This window comes from Gymnogyps californianus, chromosome 14 (genome assembly GCF_018139145.2).
Source record: "Gymnogyps californianus isolate 813 chromosome 14, ASM1813914v2, whole genome shotgun sequence".
NCBI classification, from domain to species: domain Eukaryota; kingdom Metazoa; phylum Chordata; class Aves; order Accipitriformes; family Cathartidae; genus Gymnogyps; species Gymnogyps californianus.
In genome coordinates this window covers 9,588,878-9,604,938 of record NC_059484.1, presented here as the reverse complement: position 1 = coordinate 9,604,938, position 16,061 = coordinate 9,588,878, and the positions used below count along the sequence as shown (strand labels likewise).

Sequence of the window (16,061 nt, the reverse complement as noted above, 5' to 3'; positions counted from 1 at the left end):
GCACCCTGGGAGCAGCTCCGCTGGGTAAGGCTTTATTCTGATAGATAGCATCTCACAAACAAAACAAGGAGCTAATGGCTTTGAAGCCCTTCCAGGGAATCCTGATGTGCTGCCAGCAGAGAAGGCTCCTTGCTGTTTGCGAGGGAAGAACTCTCTCTCCATCCTGCAGCCAGGTGCTGTGCAGACACCCATCCCTGCTCCGGCATGGGACAGACACCCGGACTGCCTTGCGTGGGACTGCCAGGGCAGCCGGGGGTGGCCAGCCTGGACAGCTGCTGGAGGGGAACCTTGGCACTAGAGGACGTCCAATTTTTCAGCATAAATTGTATCCCTCCCCTCCACCTCTGTGCTGGGACAGCGTTTCGTTACATGCTCAGCCACCACAGGGCCAAGCCGGTGAGTGAGCGGTGCGGGACTGGCAGCCAGTCCCACCAAGGGCTGGATGGGAGCAGTGCCGGGCTCGGTGGGAGCCCCGTGGCAAGGAGGGACCAGCCTGGGGGCCCCAGGAACTGCAGGCCTGGGAGCTGCAGGCAGAGCCGCAGGCAGGGCTGACAGCAGGGCAGCGAGCGGGTCACCAGGCAGGGCAGCGTGCAGGATTGAAGACAGGGCAGCAGGAAGGGCAGGGTAGCGCAGCGGGCAGGGCCGGACCACGGGCAGGACTGCAGGCAGGGCAGGGCTGCAGGCAGGGCAGAGCAGCGGGCAGGGCCGGACCGCAGGCAGGACTGCAGGCAGGGCAGCGGGCAGGCGGTGCCCAGCAGATGGCGGCGGTGCCGAGGCGGCGCGTCCCGGCAGCCGCCCCCCGGGGCCGGGCCGCCGCCGCCCCCCGCGCTGCCCCCCGCGCTGCGCTCCGCGCTGCTCCGCGCTGCCCCGCCCGGCGCGGCCGCCCGCGGGCTGAGCCGCCGGGGCGGGGCGGGGCGGGCGGGGAGAGGCGCTGCGCGGCGCTGCGCGTCCCCCGCCGCGGCTCCACACCCCGCTATAAGAGGAGCGGCCGCGGCCGCGCTCCGCAGTGCATGGCAGCGGCTCGGGCGGGACGCCGCGGCCCCGCCGGGACCCTCCCCCGGGCCGGTCCCGGGCGTCCCCCCCCCCTTCCCGCCTCGCCCCCTCCCAGCCGCCGACACCCTTGACCTTGCCATCCGGCAGCCCGGGAGTGAGAGGAGCGGCAGCCGCGGGGATAGCCGTGCTGGGTCGCGGAGCTGCCTTGGGATGCGTTAGCCGGCGGATCGCGCAGAAATATTTCTCCTAGGAAGGAGAGAGGCAATCTACTCCCGCTGACGGCGGGGCGGAAGAAAAAGAGGATTTAAAGAGCATCTTTGCCCCCTTTGTTGAATGAGAAGGACAGAGGAGGACCAGCAAAATGAGCACTAGCAGTAAGTACGGCTTTCCCTTTGCCATGGGAATGGGGCTGGTATTGCGCTGATCTGGCTGGGCGGAATTGGAAAGAAAATGTCACAACAGGGTTGACAAGCCTAATGGGATGGATTTTTTTTTTTTTTTATTTTCCTGCCTGCCTTTTGCTTTCTGACAGGGTCTGGCTTTGCTGGCCCTTCTTTCATGTGGGCTAAGCTGTGGTGCTTATCTCCACTGAGTACTTTTCTTGGCTTGTATTTCTGGGGTTTGGAGGGCAAATCATGGACTAAAATGTCGACATGCAACATGGTGAGAGGGAGCCACGAGCACCCTGACAGGCAGCAGGCTCACTTGCTGATGCCACTGCCTACGTATAAATGGACATAGGGGGAACAGTCGATGGGGAGGAGGAGCAGGGTAAGGAGAGAAACCAGGGACCTGAGCAAAGCACAGGTGCAATACTGAAAAACATGTACCTTCTGCAGCTGGGGAAGTGGGTGTTTCTATTGTGTGTGTGAGAGACAGGGACAGAGGCACTCATGCACTATGTATGAATTTCTAAAGAAGCAGAGCTTGGAAATGTGCTGCATAAGATGAGAACTGGCACCTGGTGCTAGTCTGGTTACTTCTGGTTTTGTGTCCTTGTTGCAAAGTCTGGAAAGATTGATCAGGTTTGATCAAGTTACAATCAATTTCTTTTTCCTCACTGATATGATGTGTGCCAGCTGTACCCACCTCCCTAGCACAGCTTTGATTCATTCCTTTAAAAGCAGTGAGCCCCTAGCCAAAGGACTCAATGCTGATGGCCACCTGAGGGTCTTCCTCCTGGGATAGCCTCTAGGACCCACAGGAGGGAGGACACCTTCCTTGGGCAGGTTATGTGAAGAAAAGAGGACTCCCCCAGCCAGAAAGTGGCAGAGCAGTGACTTCTCCATTGCATTGGTGTGTTGAGGTTTCCCAATCTGAGGGCTTGGGGTGGTTCCCAAGCAAAACACCATGAAAAATGCCTTGGCATGCTGCAAGGCAACAGAACAGGTGATTCCAGCTCTGTTGGGCTGTGTCAGAGGTGAGAAAACTTTCCAGGTGCCCTCTGCATAAGCCACACCTGGGACAGGAGCTAGCCCCCTTCCTGGGGGAGCGGGGCTGGCCATGCCCAGGTAGGAAACAATAGGAACTGATTCTTTCTGAGCCTGCTGGATGTCTGATAACAAAGGGTCCTCCCTCTGTCTCTCTGGGTGATGAGCTCAGGTCTGGTGTGGAGGGCTGGGATGGCACATAGTGCTTGCTGGGGTCAGTGACCACAGTGGTCAGGTGGGACTGTAAGCTTCCTCTAAGTCAATTTTGACAAATGTGTGTTGGTTCCTTTTGAGATTCCTTTCCAGCTTTTAATAGCCAGCTTGGCTCCTGATAGTGATAAGGGCTGTTTATGGCACTGGTGTGCTATAACTATCTCATTGCGCTGCAGAACTCCTTTACTGGGTCCTCCCCCACACAGAGAGAGGTGCCAGCAAACCCAAACGTGCTGCCTGCCTGTTGCTCTGACATGACTCACGGGGCAGGCAGCGAGCACAGAGCTGGGAGTCTATTGGGAGGTGTTCCTCCTTCTGCCACTGCATTGCTCTGTGACCTTGGGCACATCACTCAGCTGTGCCTCAGCTTCTAGATTTGCGAGCAGCAGGCTGCCACTGTGGCTCTTGCCCAGCCCTTTGGATGGCTTTGCAATCTTTGCCTAAATATTGCCATTACCTCTTTCTAAGTAGCCATGTGTTTTAGTAAAGGTTTAGGAACTCTGTAACATCTGCTCATCACTTCCTGTGCTGTGGGTTGGTTACTTATGGATTACTTATGGTCCCTTTGGGACCACACCTAGTACAAGGGCTGTGCAAACCCTTCAAGGCAGTGGGCTCTGCCCTGCTAGGCTTCCAGACTTTTTCCCAGTAGCCGCGGGGCTCAAAGCAGGGCTTGCCATACCCAAATGCTGGCTCATGTCTATTCTTAGCAATGGCAAGATCCTCTCCTATGTGGTTCTGTGAGCAAAGCATGGGGTGTGGGGCCATCTCTTCCATCAGCGTGTTCTGTGACTGGTGTGAATGTTGCCAAAAGCTGTCTCTCCCCTCTCGCTGCTGCCTCGCCCAGCTCTGCGCATCCCTACCCAGCCTGTATCCCTCAGGTCTGTGTGCCTGCAAGGCAAAAAAGGAGCCCGGGAGCCTTGTGTCAGTGCCCTCTGTGCCATCTCTATTTCACCCTGCTGATGCTACCTGGCAGTGACCTGCAATGGCTTTTGCAGCCCTTTGCTAGTGGCCAGTGGCTCAGGGGAGCTCGGTGCCACTTGTTGGTCGGAGGCTTCCCAGCCCTGCTTGCAGCTCTGCCTCCCAGACATGGCCAGCTCTGCCGTTCTCTGCATTGATTTGTTTGTTTGGTTTTTTCCCCCAGCCCCTGTAGTGACTGAGGGCTCAGATGTGGTGGGATCCAGACAGCAGGCTCAGCTGCACTCCAGCCTCCCCAGTCTGGTCTCTCTTGTGGTGCACAGGACCCTACCTGTGCAGATGTGAGGAGAGAGGGAGACACAGGAGGAGGAGGATGGATGATGAAGCCAGATTGTGCATGGCGTGATGACGTACAGGTGTACCTGTGGCTGCAGGACCAAAATTTTGGGGCTGGTAAATCAATGAGATGCGCAGCTGAGGATAAAATGCTGCCATCTGATCTGTGAATTTCCACCACTCCTTTCCCTTTTACTTGGTGCATTTTGATAACACTTCTGTCCTGTCTGAAGCTGACGTGAGGCAGGAAGCCTGGGGCTGTGAGCCATGGCTGGCCTCAAGCCATGCTGTTGTGCAAAACTATCTGTGAGGCCTCTGGGGAGCTTTGTGGAGGATTTGCTGGGCTGTACAGGTGTATCTCTGAAGGTGCTTCGTGCACAGCGCACAGGAATCTCGCCTGCCCTTGCTGAGGGGACGGGGTTTGCTTTTTGCCCTGGTATGGGTCCCAGGATTGGAGGCCCCATGTTGTCATCTCTCCCATGATGCAGGGAAGGCAAAGCCATATGGAAATCTTGCTTTTAAGGTGAAGAGGAAAAGGCCCTTGATCTTGGGTGTAAACTCATATCCTGAGGCTGCAGAGCAGACCAGGTGGCCCTGAGGGTACAAGGGTTGTGCTGGCCAGGAATGCAGCCTCTCCTCCTGGGCTTACCAGGTGTGCAGCGAGCATTTGGAGGGCACAGTGTTGATATTTACATTAGCTATGCTATTTATACCTCCCACTCCAGTTAGCACTGCTAATTGGTTGCAAATGGATTCATACATTCATAAACAGGTCTATCAGTGCTGCTCTGCATTTCCATTGAAGCTGGATCCTGTAGTACAAACCCTTGCCCAAGAGAACATCCTTTAAAATCACCCCCTGAAATCTCCTACATTCTGCGCTCAACCTCTCCCTCAGAAACTGGCCTGGTGCAGGGAGTTTAACGTGACCAATGCTGTGTTTGTGCTCATTAAAAGGCAAAGGGTTGAAGCTGTCAACTGCCCCAGGGATTTAAGACTCTCTGAAATGAGTGTGAATAATCCCTTCTGCTGCTTTGAAGGCGGCCATCAGGTTTGGGTGCTGCAGGTCCATGCAGTGAGTACGGTCTGTGAGTAGAGGTCACCCCGGTGGGACCCATGGGAGATGGCATTTGCACATTGTCTCTTTTGGTCCAGCTCTGTTGGGATGGGAGGGAGGCTGCTGGAAGTCTTGGCACTGGTCTTGTCAGGAGCAAGGTGCCCCTTGTTGTTATGGGCCACCCTGGGCTGAGAAAAGACACGCAGAGCTCCTGGGGGAGGTGAAACCCCGGTGAACTCTGGGGTCAAACCAGGTTTGGCAGGCTCTGGATCAGTCTTGCAATGGGTAATTGAAGCTGGTTCACAAACTAGAGATCTTCCAGACTCTTTCTGTCTCCAACATGCACCCTGAAGAGGGACGCCAGAATCTGTCCCAATGGCAAGTTAATTCAGGGTGGGGGGAACCAGTACCATCTATCCCCCATCCTCTTTCCTCTGAGCAGCTGACAGCCTGTTGGAGCATGGAGAGCTCTTGCAGAGGGTTTGGTATGCGAAGTGGAAAGTTTCCCCAGACGATCCGAACCCCTGGCACATCTCAAATTCCTGCTCGGAGGCTCCCCTAGTCTCACAGAGCTGGGGAAGGAGACATGAGGAAAGGCTGGCCAGCTAAGCATTTGGGCAGGAAGGCTCCATGACAGATACTGATGAATGCAGCATGTTTGCTTGGTTATTTTTGTCTTTCCTAAATCATGCTCCCTGTTACATGGTGATCCACTAAGCATAATTACCCAGTAATCTCTAGGCACATGTGGTTACGAGGTGTTTACCAGCAAACTCTATTAAGTCCCTGTGTAATTAAAGAGGAATTACATGGTGCTGCACAACTCTGGGAGCTCCAGCTCTGCTCTGTACAGCTCATCAGGCAGGGTGATTCACCAGGTCTCCCCACCCAGTGGGGTAGGACCTGCTGAGGAGGACATGGTGTTTCTCATGTGTTCAGAAGTGCAGTGAACCTGGAGGGATCAGCCTGTCGGTGTGATGAGCAGTGTTAGTGTCTTGCCTGTGAGGAGGTTCTAGTTCTTGTGGGGCTGACACCAGGCCTGGGGGGTTATGGTACAGATGAGCCTTTTCAGTCATAGCACTCGTGGTTCCTGGTCAACACTGGTTCCGTTTCATCTTTGCAGTGCTGGAGGCTGCCACAGGCATGCAGTACAGTGGGGACAAAGCACAGCTCCAGTGAGGGAGGACCAGCAGAGTGAGATGCTGACTAGAGCAGTGGTGCTGCTGCCTAGTCCCTGGGTGCTTGGTGAGGTGGGCTCTGGCTCTGGATAAGCCCTCATGCTCCTTACCCCTGCTCCCCCAAGAGCTGCTGGACAGGCTCTTCACATGCAGCGGGGAAAGAGGCAGGTTTCCAAGCAGAGCTTTTCCTTCTCTGGCAGGTTATCGTGGAGGAGGCTTGTAGAAGGCGAGCTTTCAGAAAGGCTGGAGTAGACTCAAGAGTTCAAGGTATGGGTGCAGGTGGGACAGACAAGAAAGGAGGGACACAGATGCAAGACAGAGTCTTGCAAGAGATGAAAAGCTACCTTTCTAGTATGTTCTCTCCAGACTCAGCCATGAATGTTACCTAGCATCCATGCTTCTCTGAGGAGGGCTCTAGCACTGCATTTTGCAGAATTTGGGCACCAAGGAGAACTCGGGTCTCCATCCACATTTTGGTCCTCTCAGTTAACACCCAAGCCTGACTCTGCTGCCACAAACAACCTGATACAAATTGTCCTCTTTGTTCTCCTGGGCAGCCTAGCAAAGGGACAATCATCCGTTGCATTCACTTTGATGCCAGAAAATTCAGAGCCCAGGCAGCTTCTCTCTGTCCTCGGGCTGGTGGATGGACTCTGTCCTCTCACCAAGCTTTGTTCAGGCTCTCCTGCAAACCATCTTTCTTGGCAGCTTGCCCTTTGAAGAGCAGAAGCCATGGAAAGTGGCCCTGCAGGCCAATGAAGTGCATGCTGTAAAGTCAATTGAAGCAATTGAATTATTTCAAGGGCCTACCATGCTCTTATAAAATAAACAGCAAGTTTTCTAATGACAAAGTGACGATCGGTTTAGCCAGATAATTGTATTTGTGATGCCAGCAGGCTGGACTAAAGACAGACTGTCCTGTTATCAGCAAGGAGTCAGGGTGGTGCTGCCTTTGCTCTCTGCAAAGCTGCAAAGGAGTGAAGGCAAACCCACCAAGTTCCTGCCAGACCCTGCAGTCCTATCATGACGGTGCCATAATGAAGTGGTTGGAACATCTAATTAGATATTTTTAGACTAAATACATCAGTGCCTCTCAGTTGTGAGCACTGCAGCACCTCCAGAAAGCTTCCTGGGGGTAGACTGGTGATGGCAAGGACTCAGGCGGAGAGTGATGGGGGAAGGAGAGAGCTTTGCAGGATGAAGGGGGACTAGGAGTGACCACAGTAGCCATAGGGAATGCAGTGCCCAAGTCCAGATGTTTCAGGCCCAGGAAGTTTGCTTGTGAGCAGCTCAGGGCAAGTGTGGCAGGGCGACTGGCAGCCTGCAGCAGGGAAGGCGGTTCTTGCTTGGAGGACACCTAGGCTGTCCCAAGTCCTCCTGTGCCCAGCGTCTCTGCCTCTTGAGTCTGTAGGCTCAGTAAATTACTGGGGAAGTATAAGAGCTTGATGCACAGCCCTGATGGACATGCCTTGCTTTCTAGAAAAGGGCTGTCTGAACCTTAACAGGACCAAACTGATCTAGCGTGGCAGCAAACTTGGGTGCACGGTTCCAGTTTATTTGATGGTGGCTCAGGTTTTTGGTAGGCCATAGTTTATACATGCATTTTTCAGTTCGAGTGTAGTCTTCTGAGTGCTTTATCAGTATCAGCCATAAGCCCTGGCCTGGGAATTGATGTGCCGTCTCCGCTGCCTGGGGTGGACATCTGGAAGAAAAAGGAGCTGGTGCTGTGGTTTCCTTATGCAACCTGTCTGACCTTTCTTTCTTCTTACCCTTTCTACCCTGACAAGGTCCTCTGAGCCCCAAGCATCACTTGTTTTTCTGTTCATGGTCATTTTACTCCACTTCCATTTTGAATCATCTTGTTTCTGAGACTTGGACAACTGGGAAGGTCCTGGGGGGGAAAGGTTTCTCTAAGGAACGGGACAGTGTAAGAGGGGAGCATGTGCTTGAGAGTTTGAAGCCATCCTCTTGGCTTCTGTGTTCTTTCCTGGCAACAAGCGGCACATTTTGGGGAGCACTACACTGCTGTGGAGCAAGAAGGGCTTTGCTGGTGCAACGCCAGCGCCGGAGCCCTTCCTCAGCCCAACTTGAGTCTGTTGCAATCTGAATGTAAGTTTCAGGGTTTGACCTGTTCTCACAGTAGTGAATTATATGACTGTTTCTCACATACATGCAGCCAGGCTGCAGTCTGCTGCTGGATGAGACAAGCATAATGTAGACCAGGACATGAAGTGTGAGCTCCCAAAGTGCCATGCTCCGCAGTGCAGCACCCCTCAAACACACTTGTAGCATCTCACTCGTGAAGGCACGTTGCAAGGCCCTACCTGTCCTTCCCACCATCTGTGGTTTTTTTACTAGCTGACCCTGAAGATCTTGCTGCTTTTCTCCTGGCATCCATCTCCCTGCCAGCCCTGGGGACCACTTTGCACAGAGGTGTCCCGGGGAGGACGGCCCAGCCCTGGGGCGCTTGCTTGCAAAGGGGAGCTATTTTTAAAGCAGCTTGGGGAACTGGGTAGGTTGTTCCCTGGCTCAGCAGCACTTGCTGGGACATGTTGGACGCTGTGGTGGGGATCTCCCAGTCGCAGCTGCTCCCCAGCCCAGATTCTCAGCAGAGGCAGGGAGGGTCCCAGCGGGGTGGCTGGCCCAGGGTGGCTGTGTTTCACCTCCTGGTCAAGGACTTTTCCCTGCGAAAAGCTTTGGAGGAGGAGGGAAGGAAGCTGTGTGTGAAACCTATTTCTGTTGCATGTCAGGAGCTGCAGCCCATCCAAGCCCCAGAGCTGTGTGAGAGGGGCAACTGCCTTCCCCGAGCAGCCCCTCTCTGAAAGAAGGGGCTTCCTTGCCTTGGCCACAAGGCAGGGCTGGATCAAGGCTTGTCTGTCAGCTGCTGCTGCCCTGCCTGTCTCCTGCTGCACTGAATCACTGAGTGCTCTTCCTGGGTAAAATAACCTCTGGCTGGCTTGGCCGCAGTGGTGCCCGGCTGGGGTGGTGAGTGGCTTTCTCAGCAGGCTGGTGTGGCTGCGAGGTCTGCATCAGCTGAGATGCCTGTGTGTGACTACATGAACAAACAGGTTTCTGGGCTGCCAGGAAGGACCTACAGCCAGTCCCCATGGTTCGTGTTTGCCCTGCAAACTGGAGATCAATGGTCAGGTGCTGAGTACATGAAAGGCATGGAAAGGCTCTCCTTGCCTGGCCCAAAGAAATGGGGGCTGGGGCAGGCAGAGGTTGCAGAGCCCCTCTGGAGGTGGTGCAGTCCCCACTTGCTCTCAGCACCCAGCTCAAATGCAGCCCATGTAGGGCAGCAGGTCTGGGCAGCGCTGGGCAAGCAGCGTGCTGTGCGGCTCGGTGCCAGCTTCTCCTGCCATCCGAGCAGGCAGCTCTGCTCCGGATTTTCCCTCTCTCTGCTCATATCGCAGCAGTCCTCAGAGTGTGATAGAGTACAGGCTTCCCCAGCTCTCGTCTGCGCTCGCACAGCCTCTCGTCTGTGCTCAGATCACAGCACAGCGCTGGTGCCTGCAAACCCCTCCCTCTGCCTCAGCTGCCCTGTGCTGTGCCAGGGGCTGTGGGGTGTCCCTCCCCATTGCCCCGCTTCCCCCTCTGCCTCAGCACCTTCTGCATCAGCTACCGGTCCTCAGAGGATGAAGAAGGTGGAGCAAGGTAAGATGAGCTCCCTCTAACCTCCTACGTGCTATAAATAGCCGTGTCACCCAAGCATCGTCTGAGAGCGATGTGACCAGGTTCAGGCTCCTGGAGACCTGCTGCCTCCGTCGCAGACACACCCAACACTTGGTCAGAAGGGCTCCCGCTGGTCCTGCTGATGACACGGAGCGTGTCATCGCATTAGCACGCCGCGGGACACCTCTCAGGTTATGCACAGCCTAATCCCATTTGGCTGCTGCCGAGGCTGGTGTCTTGCGGCTGGGTCAGCATGCCCGCACCTCGCTGGCAGCGGCAGCCAGACAGCTTGCACCAGGGAGCCTTCACCCCCTGCAGTAAAGATTTAGCAAGCTGCCCTCGGCTCTTGCCAAGCTGTGCTGGGGTGCAGGTGGCATGGGTGGGCCAGGGCAAGGGGGTGTCTTTGGCACGTGTGTCAGGTCTCTGGCCAGACCTTTGGGAGGGAAGGGGAAGGCAGCTCTTCTGTAGGGAATAACCAGATCAGGGAGAGAAAAGTGGTTTTTGTGGTGCTGGTGCAGTGCCTGTGTGGTCCCTGAACGCTGCTTCATTCCCTCTGTCCAGGCTGGGCTGGAGGTTGGGGTGGTTGAGGAAAACCTTGTTCCTCCCTGTCTATCCAGGCTGTTGCCAGAGATTCAGTTCTTGGGGCAGGCTCTGCCTTTGGAGGGAGTTTGCTGGCAGCACCAACATGTTCTTCACCTCTTGACCATCAACCAGCATGGGAACCAAGCAGTATAGCAGCTTACATGTGCATGGGCATACAGGGAGAAACACAGCCATCTTAGCAAGAAGCCCTCCTTCATCTGGAAGCAGATGCTAAGGCACGAAGCTGGATGATCCCCAGCTCAGAGCCTTTTATTCAGTGAGCAAAACCATCCCTTCATACACTCAGAGATGCTACTTGGGAGGACTTGCGCTGTTGCCCCACCATCTGGCCCAGCTGCACCCTTGGGAGAGGAGTGGGTTGGACCTGATCCTTCCCCTCTGGGATGGGAGGTGACTGGCAGTGCTGCCCTGGGTGAGCTGGCCAGGGAAAGCTGAGGGACCAAGCATGGATGTTCTCCCCTCCCCTGCTTTTGAAAAAAGAAAAGTTACTGCCTGCATGGTGAGTTATGTGGTGATGATGGCTTGTGATGGGTTACATATAAAAATCCCTCGCATCCCTGAGGATGCTACCAGTTGAAAGCTTTTATGGCATTTTAAAAATAGCCACAGAGGGGGAGAGAATGAGAAGATGGATAGGTAGGTGGATCCCTAATAAGGAGAGAAGAGGAAACAGCTAGAGAGGGAATGGAAAGACTTTAGTGAACGGCATGTGAGTGATTACTGAGGGAGGGGGTGGTGTGGTCATACTGAGCCGCTGAGCTGCATGCCCAGCAGGAACGGGAAACCCTATAAAAAGCCTGGCTGTGAGATGTTTCTTGCACGTGCTGGGGAGAGGGATGGGGTGAGCATCAGCTCTGGCTCTCTCCTACGGGCGCTCACTGCATTCTACAAGTAGCCGTTAAAAATAATCCGTGACTCTTGGATGGTTGGCCTGGGCTGGCTGCTGTTGCTCTTGTGGGATTCCCTGAACAGCTCCAGGCTGATCTGTGCTCCTTTCCTGCCTTGAGGCTCAGGCTGATGGCCTTGCCTGGGAACTGATGGATGAGGTTGATCCTGGCCCTGGCTTTCCCCAAGGTGGCCTTTCCCACCTGGGCTGCGCTCCAAGAAAGATGCTGAGAGCTGCCTCTCTGCTCTGTCTTCTGGCTTTCTGCTGCCTGACAGCTTGCAGCACCCGGAGGCAAGATCTGGTGGTGGTGGGTCTGGGGCTGTGGCTGGGTGAGGGTGCAGTTCCCCAGCGCTTGGCTGGAGCAGCAGTCCCAGAGCTGCTGGCAGGAGGTCCCTTCAGCAGGACAGCCCCGCTCTGCCTTGTGTCACTGCCAGCACAGCGTCTCCCCGGTCCAGGGAAGCGGCTGCAGGCCCTTCCCTGTGCTTGTGGCAGCTCTCCCCACCACTCAGGGAAGATTACACGGAGTGTCTCCAAGAAATGCTAATTGCTTTGGCTTGTGCTTGGTACAGCAGAGCCACTGGGCACTCAGAGCTCTTAGTCAGCTTAGAGATCTGCCAGATCCTTCCTCTCCTTCCCCTGGAGAGCTGGCAGAGGTCTGCTGTGGCTGTTGCTGATCCCCACATCCCTGGGCCCCAGCTGAGCTGCAGGCTTGCACCCAAGCTGGCCCAGACTTGCGGTCCCAAATACCCTGCAGCACAAGGCACGGTGCGCTCTCATCAGGGCGTTGCAGCCTCAGGGTGAAACACCCCAAGCTCAGCCCCCCACAGGCACAGCATGGGGTCAGATGCACCCCTTGTGCTGGAGGAAGGGTGGCAGGAGACAACAGGACTTTCCCATCCTGGGAGGTGAGGATGGAGCTCGTGCTGCGGCAGAAGCAGTCGGCACTGCTCTGCTGTCTGTCCTCCTGGACTCCTCAGCCGCTGCTGCCCACCTCTGCTCTGCCACTGGCAATTAAAGCTCTGTGCAGCCGGGCTCATTTGGTGCAGGCTGCTGGGAAGCATTCCTTGGCTTTGCCCCCGCTTGAACTGCAGGGAAAAAACGCTGCTAACAAGACTCCTCTGTCAACCTTGCCAGCCTGTCACATCCAGGCTGTCTCCCTCTTGCTTGCTTTCTTGTCTCTTTTTTTTTTTTTTCCTTCCTCATCAGCTAGGCAAATACCCAGGGAAGCAGAGGCTGGTGATGGGTTAGCCCTGCCCGGCTCCAGGCTGGGGAATGGTGAAGCCAGAGAGTGTGTGCTGGCAGGTCCTTGTGCTGGGCTCTTGCAAAGGGTTGCCACTCATCTGTGCACTGATCTCACTGTATTTCTGAAGCCCACAGCTTTTTTTAGTGCTGTAGCACAGGAGCTGAAGTCCAAGCCCAGCCACCCTCTGTGGGTGCTGAGGTCTCTAGCCTACCTCCTTCACCAAACCCCCTGGGGCAGCCCCTAGCCTGGGGAGGGTAAAGAGGTGCCTCCTGCCCTGGCTGGCTTCTGCTGATGCTGAGGAGCTTCTCACCTGGTCTGAAATAACTTCTGGTGGAGCAGCGGGTGGTTCTGAGCCAGCAGCACAGTCCTTGCTGGCGAGTGCCCGTTGCGCTCCCCAAGGCAGGGGGTACCCCCAATCCCTGCTCCCACCTTGCCTGCCCTTTGCTGGGCTGCTGCGAGAGCATCCTGCGGGCGTGTGGCAGAGCAAGGGCTTGCCAAGAGAGGTCATCTGCGGCTGCCCCAGCCCTCGCTCGGCTGGTCAGGTGGCATAAAGGGTCCAGTTTGGGAAATATTTCTATTCCTTGGCAGGCAGTTTTTGGCTCATTTAAGCCAAAAGCGTGCACAACAAAGCACATGTTCATTTTCCCCCACTGAAAGGGGACTTGTTCCCTGGAAAGTGCCAGCCCGTTGATTGCCTGTTAATTGTCACTAATGAGGAGCTGGGAGATGTGGCTTCCAGAGGCTATTGGGGACAGACTGTCGCTTTGGCTTGGGAGGGACATTTCAGCGGGGAAGGGAGCCGTGACCTCAGCGCGGGCGAGTTGAGCTGCATGAATGGGTTTGTTACTGGACAATGCCCCAATTCCTGTGCCTATGGCACAGGGCGGCAGCACTTAGCCCTGACTCCAGAGCAGAGAGCGTGGAGGGTTAAGAGGATCTCTGGTGCTTACTGTACACAGATGGATTTATTTATGTATATATAGCAGGGAGGTGGGATGGGGAGGGCTAAACCCACCCTGTCTGGGAGGGAGGGTTAAATCTCTGTGGCTGGCCCATGTTGGGAGCGCAGGGCTGCCAGGCAGCAGGACCTGATGCCAGGGCTTGGCCGTTTGCCTCCAGCCTGATGATTGAAGGCTGCTTTTCCCCTGGCCCTGATGAAAGGCACCAAAGGCTTTTAGCAGGAGACAGCCGTGTCTGCCTGCCACTTCCCGCGCTGGCAGCCCCCCCTCCTTTTGAAGTCGGGTTTCTGGACGTATGCAGGAGCTGAGGAGAGCCCAAGTGTGGGAAGGAGGAGGGGAGAGGATTACATCTGTGCCGAAACCCCTTGTACGCTCATGGGAGTTTATTGTTCTAGATGTGCCTCATCCTGATGCATCCCTCACTGTCCCCAGCCTGGTTTGTCCTTGCCCAGCACTGACCCCTGCTTGGTGCCTCTTGGCCCCATCACTGGGCTGCCCCATGTTCTACCAGCAGAGGCTCAGGATGTGGCTGGGGGGGGATATTAAGCCCCCTTAGAGCCCCCCTATGTGAGCACCAGTGCAGAGGTGTGCTTTTACCTGCTGAGACAGCCCTGTGCTGCAGCAGGGATGGGCGCTCCTCTCCCATAGCAGCAGCGTTCTGGGTGCCCATTGCCTGCTGCCCTGCTCCAGCTGCTCCTGTAGCATCTGTGCTAATTACTTCAGTGGTTTCTCTCATCTTCTCTTTGCTAAAATGGCTGAGCTGTTTCACCCAGTGCTTTTCCCAGGAGTTTTCTCAGTTTTTCTCCCATTCCCGCCAGGCTGTCATGTACAGCTAAGCCGCACTGACCACCTCCTGCTCCCCAGGTACCCACTCTCGTCCCCATGATCGGTGGGCTGAGGCACCACCCCAGCACTCACTATCTGCCTGCAAGAGGCTGTTTCTGTGTTTACCGTTCAGCTATCGCGAGGGCGGCTCAGCAGAGGGGGAGCTTCCCTTTGGGATTTGTTATTTCATTAGAATAAACAGCGAAGTGGGATGTTATTTTCCATTCCAGCTGAGAGAGGTTGTAGTTGCTGCTTTTTGACCCAAACCCTGATGTCTGTTTTTTAATTCTCTGCCTTTAATGAAGTGGGATAGAGAAGCGAGAGCAGAGTATGCTTTGGCAGTGGATGCAGCTCATGTTCTTGCAGTACAAGGGCTTATGTCAACGTGTGTGTGGCTGCCTCCCACCCTGACCTTGGGTTAGGGGTTCAGGTGAGCCCCGAGCCATGTGACAGAGTACTTTGTCCCCTGCTGTGTTCGGGCTCCTTCCACAACCAGCCATGGAGGTGGCCCACCGTTGTGGGGTTGGGACTGGCTGTTGCTCTGAAAGGCCCTGTGCTCTACTCAAGGGTCTTGGTAGTCTGGCCTCTGAAATGCCTTCTTTGAGGCTCAGGGGATGCAGGCAGCCCTGCTCTGCTTGGCAAGTAGCAGGACGAAGAGCTGGCACAGCAGGGCTGAGAAATGGGCCTGGACCCCAAAACTGGGGTGCACTGGGGAGTGGGAGTATGGGCAGCCCTGAGCTAGCATGCTGTGTGTGATGTGCTGTGACCCAAAAACTGGGCCAATCCATCTGTGCTAGTGGAAGAAGGTAGGTGCTGAATAAGCTGGCCCCAGACACCCATCTATCTATCACCTTAAGGGTCTCTTCGGTTTGGGGTTTGAGAGCTGCCTCAGGGCGTGGGAAGGGCTCCTTGCAGCCTCCTGGGTCTCTAGCAGGGTGCTGCCTGCCTGCGCTGCAGCGGGACATCCCACTGCGCAGCCTCAGGCTGCCAGCCTGGGAACTGGCAGTGGGGACATGCTGTGTCCTGGAGGGACCCTTTGCTGGGACAATCACAGTGGGGCCAACAGACAACATCTCAGTGCACACCCTTGGTTGCCTTGCTGAAGGTCATCCCAAGGTGAGCAGCCTGAAGGCAGCTCTCTTCTTTTTCCACAAACCTGTGCTTTCCCACCCCATTGCTCCCTCCTGCCCCAGCCTTGTCTCCATGACTTTAGACTGTTTCCTTCTTTTTTTTTTTTGTCATTCCCTCCCCTTCCTTTTTTCTGTTTCTCTCCTGTTAGCTTTGTTCGCCCTGGCTGTGTACTGGGGTTGCCATGGTGACTGCCAGAGCATCTCTGCATCCTGGAGTAGCAGTCCTGTGCTTACCCTGGCCATGGGGAGTGGCCCGGCACCCTTCTGCCCCTCAGAGGGGCCAGCTGCTGCCTCCTCCCAGGGATGGAGGTCCCTGGGGACATCCCTGTGACACGTCCTGGTGTCCAGGGAGGGGACAGGTCAGGGTACGGGGTGGCCCTCACCAACTCAGGATGGGGCTGTGCAGCACCTTGTGCAGGGGGCTGGGGGAGAAACTGGCAGGGCTGGCTGCATGGCACAGCTTTATTCACCCCTTGCTGCCAAAACTGTTAATCTTCAATAAACGTTTTTTTAATGAGCGAGTGCTACTTAAGGAAAATAGAGGAGCTGCTGTAGCACAGGCAGTCGCTTTAGGTTTAATGGGGCACCACCACCTGCCAGCAGAGAGGGGTATAAATA

General features: G+C 55.7%; 1 protein-coding gene across 1 annotated transcript in view; it reads left to right on the top strand.

The window, feature by feature from the left end:
- The first annotated feature begins 1,068 nt into the window (after positions 1 to 1,068).
- Positions 1,069 to 16,061, top strand: part of ABLIM3 (actin binding LIM protein family member 3) — a 57,055-nt gene continuing 42,062 nt past the window's right edge. The window contains exon 1 of the mRNA XM_050905052.1: positions 1,069 to 1,367. Coding sequence (XP_050761009.1) covers positions 1,355 to 1,367 — 13 coding nt within the window. The 5' untranslated portion in view covers positions 1,069 to 1,354. The remainder of the gene's footprint in view (positions 1,368 to 16,061) is intronic.